At 59.7% G+C, this 21,688-nt stretch overlaps 1 protein-coding gene across 1 annotated transcript in view; it reads right to left on the bottom strand.

The window, feature by feature from the left end:
* Positions 1–1,508: 1,508 nt before the first annotated feature.
* Positions 1,509–21,688, bottom strand: part of ZFR2 (zinc finger RNA binding protein 2) — a 44,005-nt gene continuing 23,825 nt past the window's right edge. Inside the window, exons 6-19 of the mRNA XM_036846440.1 lie at positions 21,012–21,194; positions 18,977–19,187; positions 17,662–17,822; positions 16,743–16,862; positions 15,262–15,401; positions 14,972–15,107; positions 14,299–14,489; positions 11,234–11,405; positions 7,953–8,091; positions 6,370–6,467; positions 5,887–5,982; positions 4,354–4,465; positions 3,509–3,606; positions 1,509–2,771 (exon numbers count right to left, since the gene is read on the bottom strand). Of these exons, the coding sequence (XP_036702335.1) occupies positions 2,553–2,771; positions 3,509–3,606; positions 4,354–4,465; positions 5,887–5,982; positions 6,370–6,467; positions 7,953–8,091; positions 11,234–11,405; positions 14,299–14,489; positions 14,972–15,107; positions 15,262–15,401; positions 16,743–16,862; positions 17,662–17,822; positions 18,977–19,187; positions 21,012–21,194 (2,076 nt within the window). The 3' untranslated portion in view covers positions 1,509–2,552. The remainder of the gene's footprint in view (positions 2,772–3,508; positions 3,607–4,353; positions 4,466–5,886; positions 5,983–6,369; positions 6,468–7,952; positions 8,092–11,233; positions 11,406–14,298; positions 14,490–14,971; positions 15,108–15,261; positions 15,402–16,742; positions 16,863–17,661; positions 17,823–18,976; positions 19,188–21,011; positions 21,195–21,688) is intronic.

Below are 21,688 nucleotides of genomic sequence, written 5' to 3'. Positions count from 1 at the left end.
CGCAGACAGTTCACAGCGTGGGAGCAAGGCAGATAACAAATGACCTTAATCAGTGGCGTGCGGCATAAAGGAAATGAATAGGGTTATGTGACAGGTTGAGGTGGTCAAGGAGGCCTCTCTGAGACCCAAAGGAGGAGAGGAGCAGCTGGCCATACAGGCCAGGGGAAGAGCTTAACAGGCAGTGGGAAAAGCACGTGCAAAGGTCCTGGGGCAGGAAGAAGTTTGGCTGGTTCCCTGAGGACCAGCAGAGACTAGTAGGTCTGAAGTGGAGTTACTGAGGCAGAGGGTGGCAGTTGGGTTCTTTGGGGGTGGCTTTGTCGGGATTTGGGGTTTTATCTTGAGTGTAATCCTGAGTTTTACCCTGAGGCCCCAGCTGCTGGAGGGTTGAAGCTGCAGAGTGCCAGAAGCTGTGAATGGAGAGCAACGGAAGTGGGACCAACAGGACTTCCAGATGGCTCGGCCCCGAGCACAAAGGAACCCAGAAGGACTCCTCGGTGGTGGTGGTGGTCAGCCTGGGCAGCTGGGTGAATAGCAGAGCTGTCGACAGAGATGCAGAGGGAGAGGGTGTGTGCGGGTGAAGCTCCCCGGCGTGAGGTGGAGAATGTCCCCCGTGCCCGGTCTGCGGCTGTAGCCGAAGGGCTGCTCTGCCCTCACTCGTGTTGTTGGGGTGCTGCTCTCTCAGGAAGGGCCCAGAAGCAGAGGAGAGCGGCCTGCCCTTCCGGGGAGGTCAGAGTGGTCAGGCACCAGTTGGCTGCTTCCTGTTTCCGGTAGATAATGTGCCTGGTAGAACCAGGCTAAGCTTTGCCTGCACGGCGGGCCGACACTCCCTTGGCCCAGCTCTGAGAAGGGGGTCCTGGCCATCTCCCTGCCCTGGTCTGTGCTCATGGGCATGTGCCACTTCCGCCACGGGCCACTGCAACCTCACCCGCCTCCTCCCCTCTCTGCCCTCCAACCTGCCCTCTCCCTGTCTGGACCCCTGCCGCCCCCTGAGGTTTGCAATGAGGATTTGGGGAAACTGCGGGGGAACTCTTGGTAGGGGGCCTGCAGGCGGAGAGCCACCCCTCCCAACTCAGCTTGGCTGCCCCCTCCTCCAGGAAGCCTTCCGGGTCCCTGACCCTCCCGCTGATGGTCCCGCTGTGTATCTCCTGGACCAGGCCAGGGTGGGTTCCTTGAGTGGCTGTGGGATGTGTGTGAGATGAGTGCTTCTTGGGCTGGATCCCCGGGATTGGGGGTGGGGTCTGCAGAGCCTGGCTCCTCTGCATTCCCAGGGGACCTCAGTGTGGAGATGGCCTGAGAGGCCCACACCTGGGCAGCACCAGCCCCTTGGACCTCCTCCCCATCCACACTCCCAGCCTCAGAGCCTCGGGGAGAAGTTCTGGCTGGTCAGGGCCCCTGCCTGGGGCCCTGAGAGGCTGCGGGAGCCCAGCAGGGTCACTGCACCCCGAGGAAGGACTGCGCGGTCCACACCAAGAGACAGGCATATCTCATTTATTCCCCACCCCCCAAACTTCCAGGTAGTTCTATGAAGACATTAGATGTGAAGCCACACACAGGCTGTCCCTTAAACACAGAAATGAGCTGGAAACAATCAAGTGACCAGAAAAGATCGTGTCAGCCCAAAGATGGACTTATCTCCTTCAGCGCCACGGGGCAGCCAGGCAAGAGAGGTTGTCGCAAAGAGGGAAGTTTGGACGGATCGGGGCGGGAGCTGGGCAAGGGTGCCCTCATGTCCACCAGTGCCAGGAGGCGCCTGATTCTGTGCCCTGCACCAGGCAGAGCCCCCAGACTCCGCTTTCAAGGGGCGGGCCCTGGACCCACATTGGCTGCACCTATGCGAGGAGGACGGGAGAAAGACAAGGCAAACCCAGCCCCGAATGAGGCGTACAGAGCTGCTCCTCGTAGTGCAGAAGGCACGGAGTGGCACGGGGTGCAGTGCCGTGGGGGTCACAGATGTTCCGGGGGTCAGGGGCGTGCCCAGCCTGCATCCTCCCCACCCTTCGGCTCTGTGGCCCTCCCATGGCGGGCTGGGGGACGAGCCCAGTTCAGGCCCTGCAGACCTCTGGCCGCGGGGCCGTCTCCAGGCTGGGGAGCTGGAGGGGGGCAGCGTGTTTGGAGCAGACTGAGCTTGGGGACTGAGGACCCCGGCCTGGGCACACTCTCAGGCTTGGCCACCACCCCAGATCCTCCCGACCTGCCTTCCGGGGCCAGGCTTCCTGACGTGGGACCCCCAGTGGGCTTGCCCGTGAGATTTCAAATCCACGCATGGCTGGTGTCCTCATGAAGCCATTTAAAAACCCACACCCTTAGTAGGCCACAGGGTGAGTTTAAAGCTAGCAAGAAATGCCAGGGTTTAAAATAGTGCTGCACCTTCTTGCCCGGGTGAGGGCAGGCCTTGGGGCGCTGTGCCCCAACCACCGCAGCTCAAATCGCCAGATGAAGAGATTTTGATAATGATTTAAGCACAAGTGTCTTTAAAGAAATCTACGGAACATTACTGCAAAGGAAAACAGGACTGCCCAGCATCAGGGTTGAAGCAGCCATTCGGTGGGGCGTCAGGTCCCGTTGGGGAGGCGAGGCCGCTCACACGGGCCCCTCTCCGCCCCACCAGCCCGCTTCCTCTGGCCGGCGCCCTGCTCGGCCTCGGCCTCGGCCTCGCTCACCTCCCGTGGCCTCTTCCGGAAGCGCGCCCCAGGCCTGCTTCTGGGGGGCGGCAGAGGGTCGATGCCCAGGATCTTGTGGATCTGCCGGAACGCCAACATGCGCAGGGCGTGCTGGGGGCAGACGACCCGTCAGGACCCTCCTGCCCGCGGCCTGCCGGCCCGCCTCTCATGGCCCCGTGCGGACTCGGGGGCTTGCTGGGCATCCTCAACACCCTTCTAGCAACTGCAGAGCTCACGTCACCCTTGGGCGTGAAGAACTGTACTGGGAGTTGCTTGTGCCAGCTGGTGGTGAGTACTGTGCCAGGAAGGCCCTTGGAATTTCAGCTCTTTCTCTCCTCACTACAGGGACCTTAGATCCTGCCTCTCCGGGTTCGGCTCTGATCAAGAGCAATTTGACTCTTTCCACTGAAGGCCATTCATAAATGTCAGGCCCAGTGCGATTTCTGTACTGCTGGGAGACTTGCTTATAAATAAAAATTTGCAAACAAAAGGGAAGCCACAGACGGGGTCTCTGCTTTGGGCCTGAAGCTGTTTAGGCCCAGCTGGAGGCCTTGGCTGGGTGTTTGCAGACCACAGGGCAGGGTTGGGGAGGACAGTACCGGCCAAGGAGGCCCCAAGTCTGCGCCTCATCACGGGAGTAGCTTTGGTTCTGGGCCAGGCTGGCCCTGCCCCCGGAAGCAGTCCTGTCACCCACAAGCCACCTGTCTCTGTAAGGGAGGGGGTGGGAAGGGGAGTCCCAGACCATTTCCTGGGATGCAGCGCAGATGTGAATGGGGGCTGGGAACTGGGCTGCCCGCAGCCAGGTCGAGCTGGCCCGAGTCGGGGAGCCCCGTGGGCTGGCCTCCTACCTGGGCACTGGCCGTGATGTCCTCCCGCTCCTGGAGGGTCATGGACCCGAGGGCGTCCATCTGGTCTCTCTCACAGGGATCCTGGAGCCCCGGCCCATCTTTGAGAGGGGAGGTGGGAGTGGCAGAGAAGGAGAGTGCACCCTATGAAGGCTGCCACTGCGGCTCTGCAGTGCTGGGGGGTCTGCACCTGGCCCCCTCGTGCCCACGGGCCACACCGGGCCTCTCCCCTGCCAGTTCTCCCTCCAGCCCCACACGCGTTCAGCAGACCTCCTCACTGCCTGCGTGTGTGTGTGCACACGTGGGCGAGCATGTAGTTACAGAAAAGGCTCACACCACGGGTCAGTGTATCATCCTCTTCTTCCACTTAAAGCGCTATCGCCCCGTGTCACTGAAATGACTGGAAAACACCGTTTTGCATCTAACATGTCACGCGGGCCGCATGCGTGCTCTCCTCCTTGTGCTACTGTGAAGGACATCGTGGTGAACATCTTTGTACACAGCCCATCATGGAATCCCTGTTGTTTCCTTCGGAAATGTCCCCCGGGCTGTCCCTGGCTCCCCAGAGAGGGTGGGTGTGCCATCAGAGGAGCGTGAGAGAAGGCACGGACCCCTCCCCTCCAGCCTCCACCCCGCCTCTCCTTCCGGCTGGTCCACACCTCCGCACGGCTCCCTTGAGTGGTGACATGTGTGTGCACGTCTGTGTCCGCTGTCCTGCCTGTGCTGGACGTGGTTCTCGAGTGTTCCTAAGAGGCTCCTCTGTGCTCCCCCGTCTCCCCGCCCCCGCCATGGCCCTTGGTCTCTGCCACGTGCTCCAGGGTCTGGGCTCCCGGCCGACGGGGACTGACCTGTCAGGAGTGTCCCCGAGGCCACGCACTCCAGGACTCGTCTCACGGCGTCCCCGGGGCTCAGGGGCCCCTTCGTGCTGCTGAGAGCCTTCTCCACCAGCAGCTCCATGGCCTGGGCCGGGTGGGGACAGAGAAGGAGACCCGGGCCTTTGAGGACGGCGCAGCTGTGCAGCCTCGGCCAGGTCTCCAGGGGCCCGGGGACGTGAGGCTCCCCGCCCAGCTCTTCCCCTCACGCCCACCCACCCCTGAACTTCTACAAGGAGGGGGTCACCGGGGCCTTGCCACCCTGGCGTGGCCATGGGCGTGTTTCTTCCCTCTCTCGCCTAGTTTCGACATCAGCAAAATCCCATAGACGGTAACATTGCAAACCAGTGTCATGAGGGTTAAAAGAAACTCATTCTCCATGACCCGAGGTTCAGACAGTGAGGGCCATGAGGGTCACAAGGACTTGGGGACTCACGCAGGCGTGTCCCCACCTCCAAGGAGCCACCCGCCCGGGTTCCAGGGCAGGGCCGGAGCTGTGACCATCATGGGGGTTGCGTCTATACTTACAGGGAAACGGGCTCCGGGGAATGCGGGGCCCTCCCAGCGTCTGAGTGAACCCCTCTCGTCACTCAGCACGGGGCCACCGCTGTGCCATCCACCAGGGGTGGTGCCGAGAGTGGGTGTCTCCCCGGTCCACGGGCAGGAAGCCAAGGTCCGGGTGGGCACCAGAGCCCTCATGAGCAAGGCCAAGGGTAGCCTGGGCTCAGGTGGGAAGGGTCCAAGAACCCGCCTGTGGGCGTGGGAGCCGACAAACTGGCAGCAGAAGGCTGCACGTAAGATGCACGCGTCCCCCCCCAAGTTCAGGGCACTCGGCCGCCTTCCCAAGGATAATGTCGAAGGTGAAAGGCTTAAAAACCTACACATCTGCGCTCGCCGGGGGATCAGTGGGTGTGTGACGGGAGAGGGACACTCAGAGACAGACCTGCCGAGGGGCACACAGACGAGATCAGATCCTGAAAGACGGGGCAGGGGGGCCCACGGAGGGCAGGAGCTGGGGGTCTCACAGCACGGCAGCTTGGGGATTTGGGGGACAGGGGGCCTTCACATCCTCTTCCCCCAGAAGGGCTCGGGGCCTGCTGACCAGGGGTGTCAGGGCTGCAGGGGACCTCCCCTTCAGAGGAGGTGGGTCTGCACCAGGCTGCCTGCCCTCACAGGGGCCTCTGCACTGACACCTGCAGGTCTAGGCAAGCACCCCACCTCTTGCTGGGGCGCCCTTGTGTTTGCATGCTTCCTGATTCTGCCCGCAAGGTTGTAGGTTTCAGATAATGCAGTCAAATGAGACTGTGTCTGTAGCAAGCCTCACCCTGGGGCCAAGGGACCCCGCTATGCCCCACCGCGATCCACCTCTCCTGGCGCTCAGACGGACACCAGCCCTTTGTTGGAAAGCTGAGCGCTGAACCAGGAAATGAGGCTCGGCCTCCCAGGGCTGTGGTCTGTCAGGGGTTGGGGGCTTCCTAAAGCAGGGCCAGCCCCCTGGCACTGCCTTACCCAGTCTGGCAGGGCCCCCCAGGTGGGCACGCGCTGGCAGAGGTCCCGAAGGACCCTGATGACGATCACACAGGGCTGCAGGCCGCTGGCTCTCGCCTTCGGGGAAAGAAGCACATGGTTAGCTCCAGGGAGCTGTAAGCACGTGGCCAATGGGGGGACGTGCACCAGGCCGAGGGAACAAGGGCTGATCCAGGGGCAGCAAGCCCAGCCGGGGGTCCTGTCCTGGCAGTGAGGGACTCCGGGAGGCATGGGCCAGCTGGCCTCACGGCTGGCGACCGGAAGCAGACTCCACTCCCAAACGGCCCCCCACCCCCAGAGTGGTGGTCACTCCTTTCAAGTTCCCGACCCAATCAGCCAGGATGTAACCTCCATCAGGTTAGCGCTGGGCGTGGACACATGGGTCGAGCAGCCGGCCAAGGAGCCGCCCCACCCACGTCCGCCCCTCATTTGTACTGGGAGCCCGCTCTGGGCCCGACCCCTGACCTGGAACCACTTGGCGTGACGGAGGGCAGTCAGCGACTGGAGGCACTTCTCTGAGCTCAGGACATCTCCCGGGTCAGGCGGAGGCACCTCTGTTCCTTCTAGAAGAGAAGGGCACGTGGGCCAGGCGCCCCTCTCCCTGCTCCCGCTGCCCGGGCCACGTGGCCGGGCCCTCAGGTCCCTAGGCTTCTTTGCATTTATCCAGAAGACACATGGTTCCGCTCACTGGCCCGTTCTCTGGGACGCTGCAAGGACCACAGACATCCTCTCCACGAAGATCCCATCTCCTCCGGGTTCTGCGCTCTCACGAGGAAAGAGCTCCACGCTTGTCACCCGGTGCCATCAGCGCTGACTCCCTTGGTTAGCAAATCACGGTTCAGATGGAAAACTATGAATGAAGCTGGATTTCCAGAAACTTCCGCATGCATAATTAAGAGGGAGACAGCGGGTCAGGTTCGAGCACACGCCATCACAGGTGAACAGGGCTCTGTGTCTGGGGGAAATTCCGGCCTGTTTTTGATTCCTTCTTCTTCTTGCTTCAGGAAAATTCTTCTCCCCTTATTCTGCGAGGTCCTGGTGTTTTAGGTCACAGGAGGGAGCCGAGGTTTCTCTTTCGCCCATAAACCCCCCAACCCCCAGGCCTGGGTCTGCTCCTCTGGGGCTGAGAGCAAGCAACAGAGGAAGCTGAAAGCTCCCCTCCCCGCAGCAGTCAGCAGGGCGGGGACATCGCAGCTCTTGGGGGTCCGGGGCTCCCTCGGAGGGGTTTCCGGTTCTCTAGCCCCCTCCAGTCCACCTCTTTCCGAGGCCTCGGACCTTGAACCCTTTCCGACATTCCCAATCCCCGCCTCGGAGCAAGCCCGAGCAGGGCCTCCACCTGGAACTGAAGGGCATCACTTTTTCTTCCCACTGTATTTATTTTCAGATGACGCTCTTTATGACAACTGGTAATGGCTTTCCACTTACGGTTCAAAGGCTCTCCTCTTTAAAAATTTAAGAGTCAAAAAGGAATTGATTCAGAGGAAAGCCATCAGTGGTTCGTGGCCCTCAGATCTGACAATAATGAAGGGGGTCCAAGAAAGACTGGAGTTTGGGAAACAGTCTCCGGGGCTGTTCCAGGAGGTTCCGCGGCTGGATGAGACTCGGGCGCATCCCCATCGGCTTGGCCTGCACCCTCCCTGTTGGCTGCCCTCTGGCCTCGCCCCGCACCCCCACCCACTGGCTCAGGCAATGCGCATCTGTCTCAGGTCCCTGGGCCCCTGCCTTGCTGGGGGACGCAGCACAGCTGGTCTCCTCTGGGCGGGGAGCAGGTGCCCGCACGGCCAGGAGGGATGGGAGGAAGTGCTCCCCATGCACATGCCCCACAGCTGGGTACTGAGCCACTTGACACTCCGCCCCAGCTCTCTACCCTCCCTTCCTCTGCAGCCCCAAGGCCCAGCTCTTATCTCACCGGGACATCCGGGCTGACGGAAGTGCTGGAAACTGGCCGTGGCAACCCCCCCCCACCTCCCGCCCAGAGCAGAGGCGGATGCTGCCCTAGGCCACCGGGTGTGTGGAGAGGAGGGCTAGACGGAAGGGCCCTGCCGCACCTCGGTCTGCAGAGGGGTCCTCCCGCATCAGGGGCGAGGTGATGGACACAGTGACCTGTATCCTGGGCTCCTCGCAGGAGGAGATGATGATGTTGGCTTCAGGGTCGGAGGAGACCTCGTACTTGTCCTCTGTCACCATCTACGAGGTGCAAATACAACACAAGGCCTCATTACTCCAGCTGACAGGCAGGATGTGGTCGTGTACCAGGCCCCATGCCGGGTGTTCTGGAACCTCCTAGGGACACAGACACAGCCCCAGCCTCCGGAAGTGCACACGTAGAAATGCATATAGACAGCAGACCCAGCATCAAGGTGCCTTCATATGTAAAAACACCCAAAGCTCAATAACAGCAAGATCAGCAACCCAACAGCAAAACCGGCAAGTGGGGACTTCCCTGGTGGTCCAGTGGTAAAGAATCTGCCTACCAGTGCAGGGGACTCGGGTTCAATCCCTGGTCGGGGAACTAAGATCTCACATGCCGCGTGCCACAACTACTGAGCTTGCGCGCCTCAACTGGAGAGTGCACATGCCCTGGAGCCTGCCTGCCCCAACTAGTGAAGAGAAAACCCGCATGCCACAACTAGAGAGAAGCCCGCGTGCCGCAACAAAGATCCCACATGCCTCAATGAAGATACCGTGTGCTGCAACTAAGACGCAATGCAGCCAAAAAAAATAAATAATACAAATAAATAAATAAATAAATAATAAATCTTAAAAAAAAAACTGGCAAGTGATAGATAGTTTGCAGAAAGAGAAACCAAAGTGACCCTTTCTACACAATGACAAAAAAAGACTCCCATGGCAAGAGAGAATCACGTTAAAACTAGAATGGGGTGCCATCGTCAGCTATAGGAAGGACAAAACTCAAAGAGTCTGAGGAGGCGCTGGGCTGGCAAATCCATGCGTCTCTAAAGTGCTGGTGGAGGCTGACCTAGCCACACTCAGCAGAAGCCTCCAGGCTCATGCCTCTGACCCAGCGACTCTGCCCCGGGACGCGCTCCCACGTGTGTGGAGCAGTGTGTGTACAAGGTTCTTCATCTGCTGCAGCCTCCCTGGTAACACAGAACACTGGACACAACCTAAACGTCCAACTACATGGAAGGACCCAGCTAGTTATGGACAAGTGGCAACAGGATATTCTTCGGCCACAAAAAAGAATGATGCTCCCTAAGTATGAATATGGAATGTGACCCAAGAGATGCTACTCAGTGAAAAACGCAAAATCCTTCAGTTGGTCCAGCAGGCTACTGTTTGGGTAATGAGGGCAGAACGATGGTTTCTCAGGACACTGGACAGGGGCTGACTCCAGGCAAGATCTGAGGCCCCTCGGCTCCGTGACCCACCCCATGCCTGCCCAGGGTTCAGCCCTGCCCCAGCACACGCGTCCTTAGGACCCCGCCTGCCCCGGCTGCATCACTGGGGGATACCCTGAGGGTCAGCCCCCCTGCAAGCAGAGCCTCCAGACAAGCCCCGCCCTCTCGGCAGATCTCCCTCCCCTCCATTTACACCCTCTCCGGCTTGTCACTCTCAGGGGCACAGGGAGAAGGGACCCCTTGCACACAGTCATCAGAACTCCAACTGCCGTCCCCGATTACCAGCCTCCCGGGGAGACTGCAAAACGAAGGCGGGCTTGGTGCAGTGACCCGGTGCCTGCATAGAAAAGCTTTACTGTGTCCCTCATCTTGCTTTGGGGTCCCCTGAGACACTCGGCCAGGTAACAGCTAGGAGGGTCTGTCTACATGGCTGGGAGCGGGGGGCACTGCCAGCTCTCCCGTGGCCTTCGCCATCTTCCCCATGGCCTCACCCATCTTCATGGGGCTTAGGGATTTGTCTTAGCCACTGGGCTGCAAGGTTCCAGAGGACAGGGCTTGCATGTGAGCCATCTTTGCAACCCCTACGGTATTGAGCAGAAAACTGTCATGTCATGGGTGTTCAGGAAACGAGTGATTAAATTGGTGAAGTCGGAGCATGTCACTCCCCTGCTTAAAACCCTCCAGTCTCCCCATTTCCCTGAGGAGGCAATCTTACCTCCCCACATGGCCTTCAGGCCCAGCTCGATCTAGGCCCTTGTGCATTCGGGCATGCATTTCCCTGGGCCTCCTGCCTCTTGGCCTCTGCAGGTGCAGGTCCTTCTATGTGGAATACTGCCCACCCCCACATCTTTCAAGGCCTCTCCTCATCTCTCAGCTCTCACCTCACCTGTTCCATCTTCTGTCAGGACACACACCTCCCACGGTCCTGTCTGAAGTGGCCCCCGCTCTCCCCAGGTGCTCGCTACTTGACATCAGGTTTTAATTTCTCTACAGAAGATAAACTGGAAGTTAGCTTGCTCTGTGTTTGTTTATTGTGTCTCCTGACCAGACTGGGAGCCCCAGAGGCGAGCCTGGGTCTACCCGGCCCCCAGTGCTTACTACACGAGTCGGAGGAACGATGCTGAATTGTCTCGGGAAGGGCAGCAGACACATCAGGAAGAAGAAACCGCCCTGGGAATTGAGTATTTTAATGAAAGATGATCAATTTAAATCATGACATGATTTCACTCTTCTCCCGGTTACCATCTTGCTTGAGAAAAGCTCTATGACAGGGATTTCCCTGCTGGCGTAGTGGTTAAGAATCTGCCTGCCAGTGCAGGGGACACAGGTTCAAGCCCCGGTCCGGGAAGATCCCACATGCCGCGGAGCAACTAAGCCCGTGCGCCACAACTACTGAGCCTGCGCTCTAGAGCCCGTGAGCCACAACTACTGAGCCCGCGTGCCACAACTACTGAAGCCCATGCGCCTAGAGCCCGTGCTCCGCAACAAGAGAAGTCACCGCAATGAGAAGCCCACGCACCGCAACGAAGAGTAGCCCCCGCTCGCCGCAACTAGAGAAAGCCCATGCGCAGCAACGAAGACCCAACTCAGCCAAAAATAAATAAATAAATAAATAGATTTATTAAAAAAAAAAAAAGCTCTATGACAACAACAGGAACTGCTCCGGAGGAGAAAGTCCGGCCGACCCCCAGCCCTGCACCTCTCTAGTCTCATGAGCCTGAGTGTTTGCCCTGTGGATTTCGTCCCGTCTGTGCTCCGTGCCGACTGGCTGGGCTCTGCTGTGGATGTGACGGAAGTAACCGTCCTCAGTGGCCGGACGTTTAGACTGTTTCCAAGCTCTACCCTGAACCCCCTTTGTAAAGGAACCCTCAAGTTCCACCACTCTCTCCTTGCGCCTGTTTCTAAAAACAAACCGGTTTGTGTCCAGGCCGCGTAGAAGCCACGCGATGCGCGGCCGGGCGCCTCACCGGGAGCTGGAGGGGCAGCTGCTCCGTGACTCTGCGCAGCAGGGCGCGGGTGGGCTTCTGGGAGCAGAGCAGGATCAGCTGCACGGCCCTGTCTCCCCGCAGGAGGAGGCCCTTCGCCAGGAGGCCGACCCGCATCACGCCTTTCAGGATCCGAGCAGAGGGGCCTGGGCGGCTGCCGAGACAAACCCACAAACGCGTGGGCAGAGGGTGGGGAGGAAGGGTCCCCGCTCTTGCACGCGGGGTCGCTTCCTCATCTGTAAAACGGGAGCACGGCCCTTGCCAGGGGGCACCTGATCAAAGAGGCACGAGGAGACAGATCTGGGAGAAGCGCTTGGAACCGCCGCTAGGAAGCTGTGCTGCTCAGCAGGGCTGGCGGCCGTCACCGTTTCCCAATAAACTGCATTCTGGAAGAGGCCACCCGCGGCCACCCCCAGCGGCGCCCTGGTCCTCAGCCAGCAGGGCCCCCTCGTCGGTCCCTGGCTTCGTGCTGCTGAGCCGCCTCTGCGGCCACTTCGCCCCCAGCTTGACTCCCCCGAGGCCGCCGGCCAGGTGCTCCTTGCCTCCCCCCGAGTCGCGTCCCCACCTGCACCGCACCGGCCTGGTCACTTTCCGCAGGTGACTGCCACCACCGCGTCCGCCCGGCAGCCACCCTCCCAGTGCCGCCCCTCTGCAGGCTGGGGACACCCGAGCTTCTTCCCGGGGCCCGAGGCCCCCAGCCTGACCCCTGGGCCGCCTCGCCACCGCCCTCTCCTTCCACTCCCTCCCCACGAGGCTCATCCCACCCGGACCGCTGCCTGGGGTGCCCTGACGTGGCGGCCCTCCCCACGGCTGTCACAACACAAATGTCCGCCCCTTGGCTCTCGAAGCTGCCGCCTGCTCCCACCACTCCCTGATCCCCACTTTGCTGTTTTCTTTGTGACACTTCTCAGGATACGAGATAACCTAATTCTGTAATGCATTTGTGTATTTCTCTGTGGTCTGTCTCGGGACCACAAGTGCTGGAGCCCGGGATGGTCCGAGGGGACCTGGCCGCACCTGGGATGTCTACAGGACCAGGACCATATCCTTCAGGGGAAGACAAAGCAGAGAGGCGGGGAACCTGCAGATAAAGAGACTGACAGGTTGTCAATCAATTTGGACCCTGATTCAACAACAACTGCAAAACAAAAAAAAACCCTAAACAAAAAGACCACGTTATGCTATCCAAAAAGACAACTGGAAATTTCAGCGCTGACTGGATATTTGATGGGGTTGAAGAATTATTGTTCATTTTTTTTCAAGTATGATAATGGTGTTCTGGTTTTGTTAAATGAAAAAGAGTCTTGTTTAGAGACACGTACTCCACCCTCGGGCTGATGCCTGATATCGTGTCTGATAGGGTTTCCTTTAACCGCAGTGGTCTGTCGAGGAGGGGGATGGGTAGAGAGCAAGTGAGTCATCCCTGGTTTAGGGATGGTCACTTGGGCCTCTTCACCTTTTGTGTGTGTTAGAGAATTTCCATAATAAAATAGAAAAAAAAAACAAAACCCAAACACTGACACACTCTTTGTGATAGTTAAGTAAATAATGGAACATCCACGACTTCCCTGGTGGTCCAGTGGTTAAGACTTTGTGCTTCCACTGCAGGGGGCGCCGGTTCAATCTCTGGTCGGGGAACTAATACCCCACATGCCACAGGGCTACTGAGCCCATGCACCACAACTAGAGAGTCCTCGCACCACAACTAATGAGCCTGCACACCACGACTAGAGAGAAGCCCGCGCACGGCAACGAAGAGCCCACACGCCGCAACGAAAGATCCCACGTGCCGCAACCAAGACCCCGTATACCTCAACTAAGACCCGACGCAGCCATAAATAAATAAATAAATAAATAAAATATTTTCAAACAAGAAAAACAAAACACGAGCACGGGGAGAAAACGGGAGCAAAACTGCAAAGCACTAAGTGAGGGGCCTTTTCCTTCAGAAGACATCGGGGTGGAGGTTAAGGGAGGGCCCCCCTTTCTGCCCAAGGGGCCGCGCCTGCTTCCCCTTCCAGGCGGTGAGGAAGGCCCACTGTCCCGGGGAGGCAGCTGCGTTCACGCTGAGGGGCGAGTGCATTTCGTTATGACACCTGGTGACCCACGAGTGGCTCTCACGTTCTTGTCGGGGAGCAAACACTGTGGCAGGAAGAAGCTACTGATTGGAATCAGCCAGACACAGAAGGACAGATGCTGCATGATTTCACTGGTGTGAAATGTCCAGAACAGGCCAAGCCGTGGAGACAGGGAGTGGAAAGGTGGGTGCCGGGGCGGGGACAGCGAGCGGCCTGGGGAATTTCACGGGACGGATTTCTGTTTTGGATCATGAAAAAGTTCTGGAAATGGACAGCGGTGATGGTTGCACAACGTTGTGAATGTACTTAGTGCTGCCGTATTGTACACGTAAAAATGGTCACAATGGCAAATTTCGTGTTATGAGTATTTTACCACCAAAAAAAAAAAGAAAACCTTAAAAAAGTAAATGATGGCGTTCCCTGGCGGTCCAGTGGTTAGGACTCCATGCTCTCACTGCTGAGGGCCCGGGTTCAATCCCTGGTCGGAGGACTAAGATCCCACAAGCTGTGTGGTGCGCCCAGAAAAAAAAAGTAAATGGAAAAGAAGCCACCCAGAGAGAAGGGACTTGGAAAAGCTAACCCCCTCTCATGATTCACTACAAGGCATCGGGACTTTCCATCTTGCGACACTCCCGGCAGCGGGAAAGATGATTCATGCGGACGCTCAGCGGCACCTCCTGCTCCAGGAGAATCACACTTATCTCCGTGTTACGGGTGAGGAAACAGGGGCTAATCCTCTGTGAACTACATTTCTACACGCACCTTCGACAGGAAAAGTAACTTCTGGTGTTAGAACAACGGTTCTCACCGGTTGGGACTACCACTCCCTTTGAACCTCGGGGCTCCGGCTCTGAGCCTCTCTTGGGGAGTTTTCTGGAAAGCCCTGGGCGTCCAAGGGCTCGAAGCCATCCAGCAATGGAGCCGCCTCTGTCACCCCGGGCCCCCGGACAGGAGGGCAATGCCCATTACCTGCACTCCCCGCCCTCTGGCTCTGGGCGCGCGGAATCCTCCTCGGCCATTGTGTCGGACACCAGCTTGAGGGCGCGCTCCGAGTGGGAGACGGCCTTCTGGACGGCCAGGAGCTCCTCCTCTGTGGGGTAGATGGCGGCGTGCTTGCACATGACATGCCGGTCGTCGCTGGACTCCGGCCGCCTCATGGGCTTCGGGGAAAGGCACACGTGTCACGTCACAGGCAGGCTGAGAGGCCCCGGTGACCCGGGGGACGCGGGGGGCCCGGAGTCAGGCTGGCTTTGACAGGCAAGCGGTGGCCGGAGAGCCAGGCAGAGGAATGACAGGGTCCACAGGGGAGGTGGACCAGTGAGGACCCCAGGGCCCCGATGGCTGTGGGGAGCTTGGGCCGACTGGGGGTCCAGTGGGCTCCCTGGGCAACGTTCTTGAATTTCCGAGCCAGAGGCCCCGAGGCAGCTGGTGACCCCCTCCGTCAGCAGGGTGCAATCCACAGTTCCCATCCGACCCAGCCTGGCCCCCTTGGACGGACAGACACCCAAAGGCTCCTGAGGGATGTGACCACTGGGGCCTCAGGAAGCTTCAAGGGATTGCTGTGGCTGGAGGTGAGGCCCTCAGCCCCCTCCAGTTCCCAGCCCCTGAGGCATTCGGACATCAGGACGAGACCACCACCCACCAGAGGCTTGGCTGTGGACAGCCCCGGCCTGCTCCCGAGGGGAGGTGGATGCTGGTCGGCCGGCGAGCGTCCCGAGCGCGCCTCCGGCGCCTGTGGCTCCTCTTCCAGCCGCCTCTTGCACAAGCCGTAGCGCCTGCTGGGGTGGCAGGGACGAGGAGCCGTAAGCAGCGGCGGGACCCTGGGCCGGTCACGCGGGAGACCGTGGGGAGCCCCAGAAGCGGCTCCTCGTGCCGCCTGGTCCGGCCCGGGCTGAGCGCGGCTGGCGGGCGGAGGGCCCTGAGGCCCCGCACCTCATCTCGTCGTGCCGGCGCCGCAGCTCCCCCAGACGCTGCTTGCTCAGCTGCCGCTGCTTCCTCAGCCTCTCCTCCAGGAGCTTCCGAACCCTCGTGCTGGGCTTGTCCGCAATCGGAAGATCGGGGTTCACTTTTTTCTGGGAAGATCGGGGACCTTCGGTCAGACGAGAATGCTGGGGGTGCCACCTCCTGACAGGTTTATTTTTTATTTTTTAATTTTTTTTATTGTTTGGCCACGCCCCACGGCATGCGGGATCTTAGTTCCCCGACCAGGGATCGAACCCGCGCCCCCTGCAGTGGAAGCACGGAGTCTTACCCGCTGGACCGCCAGGGAAGTCCCTCCTGCCAGGTTTAGACAACAGTGAGTTTCAATCCCCAAAGTGTCAACACTCCTCATCCCCAAAGGCCATGGCAGGAAAGGGAACCACAGCGGGGAACAAAACTATGACTGACTTGCAGAGCGGCAGACGTGACGTCCGCCACTGCACAAGCCAACCATCCGCACATCTGACAGAGGAGCCAGAGGGAGAAGGCGCCGCAACACGGAGGAGCAACCGCGGTCAGTGGTCACGCATGTTGACGGAGGACTGAACGGAAATGCTCGTCCCGATCAGAGTAACCCAGGGAAACTCCGTTTGTGTGGGATCCAGCTCTATATATTCTAAATAGCATTGCTAATTCGCTCACTGGGCTTTGTCCTTAGTACTTAATTTCATCACTCAAAGAGTGTAGTGTTGTCTAAGGATTGGTCACTGGTGGAAACAACACAAGTGGGCTTCAGCGGGTGAAACACACACAACATGTCCCTCCACACACAGGAGCATCTCTCAGCCAGGAAAAGGGGTGAAGCCCTGACACTCGCTACAACGTGGATGGACCCTGAGAACGCGATGCTCAGTGAGAAGCCAGATGCAGAAGGACACGCGGTGTGTGATTCCGTTGATGGGAAACGTCCAGAACAGGCAAGTCCACAGAGACGGAGAGTGGGTTCCTGGTTGTCAGGGCCTGGGGTAGGGGTAGGGAGTGGCTGCCAATGGGAACGGGGCTCCTGACGGACTGTTCTGGAACTAGATGGAGCTGCTGGTTGCACACTCTGTGAATGTAGTAAAAGCCACTTTACATGGGTGAGCTGCGTGGTGTGTGAATGATATCTCAACAAGGCTGCTGAAAAGAGAGGAAATATCCAGAAGCCATTGTTTGTCACAAGGAGAGTCACAGTGTGTGCTGTGCACAAGTGTACACGGGGCCCGACAGTCAAGTGTGTCTAAACACACGTGTGCACGCATGCCCCGGCAAACCCGTGACAAGGAGGCCTCGTGAAAGCAGCCAAGGGTCCCTCTGGCTGAGCCCGAGTGCTGAAGGGCCCAGGGGCTCCGACTCATGGGGGCAAAAGGTGTGTTTTGAGACGAGAGCCAAGGTGTCAAGAGCACAGATGCTCACCCCCAGCCAGGCCCACCAGACGCCCCCTGCAGGCACACCTTGTACTGCAGCCGGTGCCGCCGCCCCCTCACGTGCATGTCCCGGGCGTTGGGGTCATTGAAGCTGCACTCGCACAGCTTGCAGTGGAACCGGATCACTCTGCCCTCCTCGTTGCACACCTGAAACACAAGGCACGGCTGAGTGCCACCCACGGCCCCCACGCAGCGGGTCTGGGCTCCAGCAGGGCGCCTCCATCCCCCAGGGCCGTCCAGGCCGGGCGCTGGCTCCCTGTCTGCCCAGCGGTTTATGCTTTCAGAGGAGTGGCTCTTCACCAGTGCACCCTCCCAGGCCCGGCTCCCGTCTGCCACCACCATCCCATCCTCCCTTCCCCTGTCCCCCCATCCCCGGGCTGCTACCAGCCTGGCAAGAAGCCTGCCTGGTGTGGCTATTTTGCAGGGGACCAAACAGAAGGTGCTGAGTTGGGTGAAGAAAAGCACGAACACGAGCACGGAAGACACGCCCACATGCATGGCCCGGAAGGTACCCGGGAGGCACCCGGGAGGCTGGGACTGTGGGCCCGGGGCGAGGGGCTCAGAACCTGAGCTCCACAAAGCCCCGGGTGTGCAGGTGGTGCTGTGTGGGGCGCACGCTGGCTGCTGTGCCCGAGGATCACGTGCCCGTGGGTTTCCAGGACACAGATCCCTCCTGCCACCTTGCTTGCCGCAGGAAGAGGGGCTGCCCGGCGGCAGGAAACACCTCCGCCTGTCTCGGGCCTTCCTTCTAAGATCTGAAGCCCAGCACCCGGGCCTTCCAGTGAGATCCAAAGGATGCTGGCTCACTGAGGTCTGCCCGGGGCAGGTGTGCAAGTCTCAGGGGGAGAACTGGGACGAGGCCTCGAGGCCTGGCCCTGCAAGGTCCTTCTCCACAGGAGCCCGGGGCGGAGCAGGGTGAGCCGATGGCCGGACGCCTAGCACTTGCCTCCTCCACGTAGCCTGGGCCCACCGGCTGTGCGTCACAGCACCTTCCAGAAGCTTCCGCAGAGCCTCCTTGGGCGGGCGGTTCTCCGGGCCGCTCTGATCTGGGGTGTGCCAGTTTCCCCTGGGGGGGTCTGCTGTCTGCTGTCGGCAGCGCAGGAGGCCCTGGAAGGAAGAATCGCGTAACTTATAATCTGCTCCAGCCGGCGACCAGGGTCGGCTTCTGGTCCGCCAGCATGAAGTGTACAACTCGATGCCACCGGGTCTCCCGCTGCCCCCCTCCCCCTTCCGTGACGTCAACCAGTGGGATCCACAGTCCCACAAGACCCCTTCCCACCAGCCTGGGTCACGACTGGGAGAGCGAGGCCCTCACAGCGTTTGGTGCCAAGGTGGACGGGTCCACAGGGAGGCCCAGGTCGTAGGACCCTCTCTGAGGACAACCGCCACTGCTGCACAAAGTCTGCAGCCCTTAGTTAACCGACAGTGGAACATCAGGCAGACCAGCGTTTACTGAGCCTCAGAAGGGAGACATTTCTTTGTCACCAAAACCGCTTTATGATTTGATCTTCAACATCACGTGACGGTTCAAATCTCAGGCCTGCTGAGGCGCAAAATAAAATAGGCCCCGCCTCCCACACGAAGCGTGGTGGTGGAGAGCAGAGACTGGGTTGGAATCCCACCCCCACCGCTCACCGGGTGGTCCAGAGCCAGGTGCTTTTCCTCCCCTCCCCTCGGTTCTTCCATCTGTAAAGTGGGACTAATGACAAACCTAGAGCCGTGGAGGGTGAATCAGGCACCCGGAGTGAGTGCCTGACATGTAAGCCTATTTACCCCTTGAAATTCATGTCCCTCGGCAGCCGTGACTGCCCAGGGGTCATAGCAGGTGCGGGTGACACACGCTCGAGGGAAGGCAGGGCTGGAGGTGGGGCTGCGAGGAACCTGCCTGGATTTCCCGGGGCCCACCTCACTTATCAGAGCACCCGGTGTGAAGGGGGTTGCTTCCAGCACGGGGAAGGCGGCAGCCCAGGGGATTCTCCAGGCCTAGGGCCGGCTTCCCGAGTGTGGCCAGCAAGCGGCTCAGTCCCAAGCTCCACGGGAAGAAATGGAAGCTGCACTGGTTCTGCCCACGCTTCCCCAGGGTGGGCCAAAGGCGGCAGAAGGCACCCCGCCGGCGGGGATCTGGCAGAGAACTACCCCCTTCATAGGTCCTGCCTCCCCAGAAGTGATGGCTGCACGTACACCGTTGACCGGACCATCCCGTCTCTGAGGCTCGAGCTCGTTGAGGCAGGGCAGGGGCTGTGAAATGCAGAGACACGTACCCACGTGCGAGGCCTTCGAGGCGGCCGGTCTCCTGGCTGGCGCTGGCCTGCTTGGGGCACACATGTTGGGGCTGGCAGGGGCTGCGGGGGGGCTCTCTGCGGTGAGGGGGGTGGAGGCCGGCTGGCTGGTGCTGGTGGCCTGGGCCGAGTTCACTGGCGCCGGGTCCGTGCTGGGAATGGGCTTCCCCAATTTGGTGTGCAGCTTGAAGACCTGGAACAGACCCAGCCCCCTGTCAGGGCCGCTCAGGCCTGGCCAACCTTCCTCAGGGGTGGGAAGAGCACTTCACCGGGCATGGGGGAGCTGGCAGCCTGTGGAAGTGAGGGCGGTGGTCCATCTCGTCCCCGGGGACCCTGCCCCTTCCCCTGTTCCCACTTAAATGCCTTGGGAAGGGCCTTCCTGATCTGTCTCCTGCTTCTAGGCCCCCACTACTCCTGCACATGGGGGACCTATAATACTTTGACACCCCTGCTGGCTTACACAGACCCCCTTCCTCCAAACTCCACCGCCTGCGCTAAGAAGCACGGCTGTTTTCTGCATGCCAAGCACCAGCCCGGCGCCAGCCCCAGGTAGAGACACAGTGTGTGTAGACCGCCTGCTAAGATGTACACGTGTACCCGTCCACGACACAGATCCATGTTCGGTATACGTGGGTGTACACGTCCATAGACACACCTCCACATTCTGCAGGAACTCATATACACGTCCAGGGACACAGATCCACCTAGGATACAGTCACCCCCCTGTCCTCGGCATGGCCCCCCCGACAAAGGCACTTACTTGCAAAAGTTCCAGTTGGAAAGGACTGTTCCACCACCCCCAGAGTCTGCACTGACGACTGTCTCAGACACATTCTCAGCTCTAAGTCTCTGACACTCACGACTCAAACCTGCCCCCCACCCCGGGGCTGGCTGCAGGGCCTCCTGACCCCAGAATGAGTCCCAGCCTGCGAGCTGTGACACCCGCAGCCCACCCCGCCTGGGCCCAGCTCTCCCGCCTGCACCCAGCTCTCCCGCCTGCACCCCTGCTACCACCAGGCCGGCGCGTCCCCTTCTCCACGCCTCACTGCTCCCTCCTTGGTGGGTTTTGTGGGTTCATGCAGGCCTTCGAGAGCCTGTCCCAGCTGGGCTGGGGAACAAGGCCCTTGACAAGCAGGGGGAGAAGACAGATCCTCAGGCAGGCGCTCGGGGCGGCCCAGCCTGCAGCGGGGGCTGGAAGGGAGCTGCCAAGGGCAGGGTGTGAGCAAAGGCCCGGGGGCAGGAGGGAGCATGGCCGGTGAGCTGGGGCAGCTGGAGGGGTTCTGTGGACGGGGCAGAGAGAGGCAGCCATGGGACAGGGGCCTTCCTAACCCTCTCGCTCTAAACCGTGCGGTGCAGCTCAAAGCAGGCGTCCAGCCAGGAATTCCCCCTCCTCCTGTCCTCAGCACACACCCGAAAGGTGAGCAGCACCTTGCAGGTTCGTGATGCCATTTGGGGAAGGTTTGCTGATTTCCAAAAAGCACCTCTGGACCATAGAAAGAGGGCACAGGGAGAGGTGCCCTACCTTCTCTCGGGTGAAGGAGCCCATTCATTTCCTCATAAGATGACATACTACAGGCATTTTTAAGCCCACAGGAAAACGTTGATATTAAAATAGTAATAAATATGACAAATGCTGATATTAAATAATTTAGTATCAATGAAAACTTTGATATTAAAATATTAAACCTTACTACTTTGATTTTTAGTAAATAAGGACCCCGAATGGAATATACCGTTTGATCTCATCGACATACAAACTCTGGTTCATATATACATGCAGACACACCCAAGGCCAAGAACAGTTTCCTCTGGGGTCTGGGTATGAGCTGCCCTGCTCCATGCTTCTGTCCAGGGGCAGGTGTGACCTTTATAACCGAGAGAAGGGGTTTGGCTTCTGAGGAAGGAGGACGCGTGGGCCTGCAGGGAAAGCTACTTCTCGTGGGTGGCTGCCCACCCCCCGTGTCATCGGACGCCCCTCTGGGTCCCGAGTGGGCCGGGGCCTGTGAGGGGCTCCTACCTTCTGGTGCTTGGAGCCCCGGATGTGGGCGGCATAGGCCTCCGCCCCGGTGCAGGACACGGCACACAGGTCGCAGTGCAGCTGCGCCTGCACCCCTCGTGGGCTGCCGTTGGGCTGGATGCCCATATTCTGAGCCGCCTCTTTCTTTTTGTGCTTCTGCCCTTCCAGGTGCTCGCGGTAGGTCTGCCGGCAGAGAGCGAGGGCGGCCTGAGGGGGCTGTGTGCCCACCTGGCACCGCGCCTTCCCCGTCGCCGCAGTTCACGGGAGGCCTGATGTCCCCACCCCTCTGTTCACGGGCCTCCTTTTAAAGCCCCGTCAACAGATAGAAGACTCAGAAGCTCGGACGGAAAGACATAAGGTTTCCTTCTCTTTTGTTTGTTCTAAAAATCAATGAGTTTCTTAAGCAAGCATCCTCAAAGGAGCACACATTTAGTTTCAGGGGCTGCTTGAAAGAATATTCCGGCTTTTCAGAATCTGACCTCAGAAGCCAAGCAAGGATGCGTGCTACCAGAACGACACGGGACACACTTCACTGTTAGAACACTGCTCCCAAACCGCGGGGTCCACCTGGGGGAGGTGGCCGCGAGGCACAGACCCATGCTTCCCGCACCGCGTGCCCGAGATGTCTGACAGCGTCTGGCACACGACTGAGCTCTCACGGGGCACCCTTGACTTGT

Source organism: Balaenoptera musculus, chromosome 3, assembly GCF_009873245.2.
Source record: "Balaenoptera musculus isolate JJ_BM4_2016_0621 chromosome 3, mBalMus1.pri.v3, whole genome shotgun sequence".
Lineage (NCBI taxonomy): Eukaryota > Metazoa > Chordata > Mammalia > Artiodactyla > Balaenopteridae > Balaenoptera > Balaenoptera musculus.
This window is presented reverse-complemented; position numbering and strand designations above follow the sequence as displayed.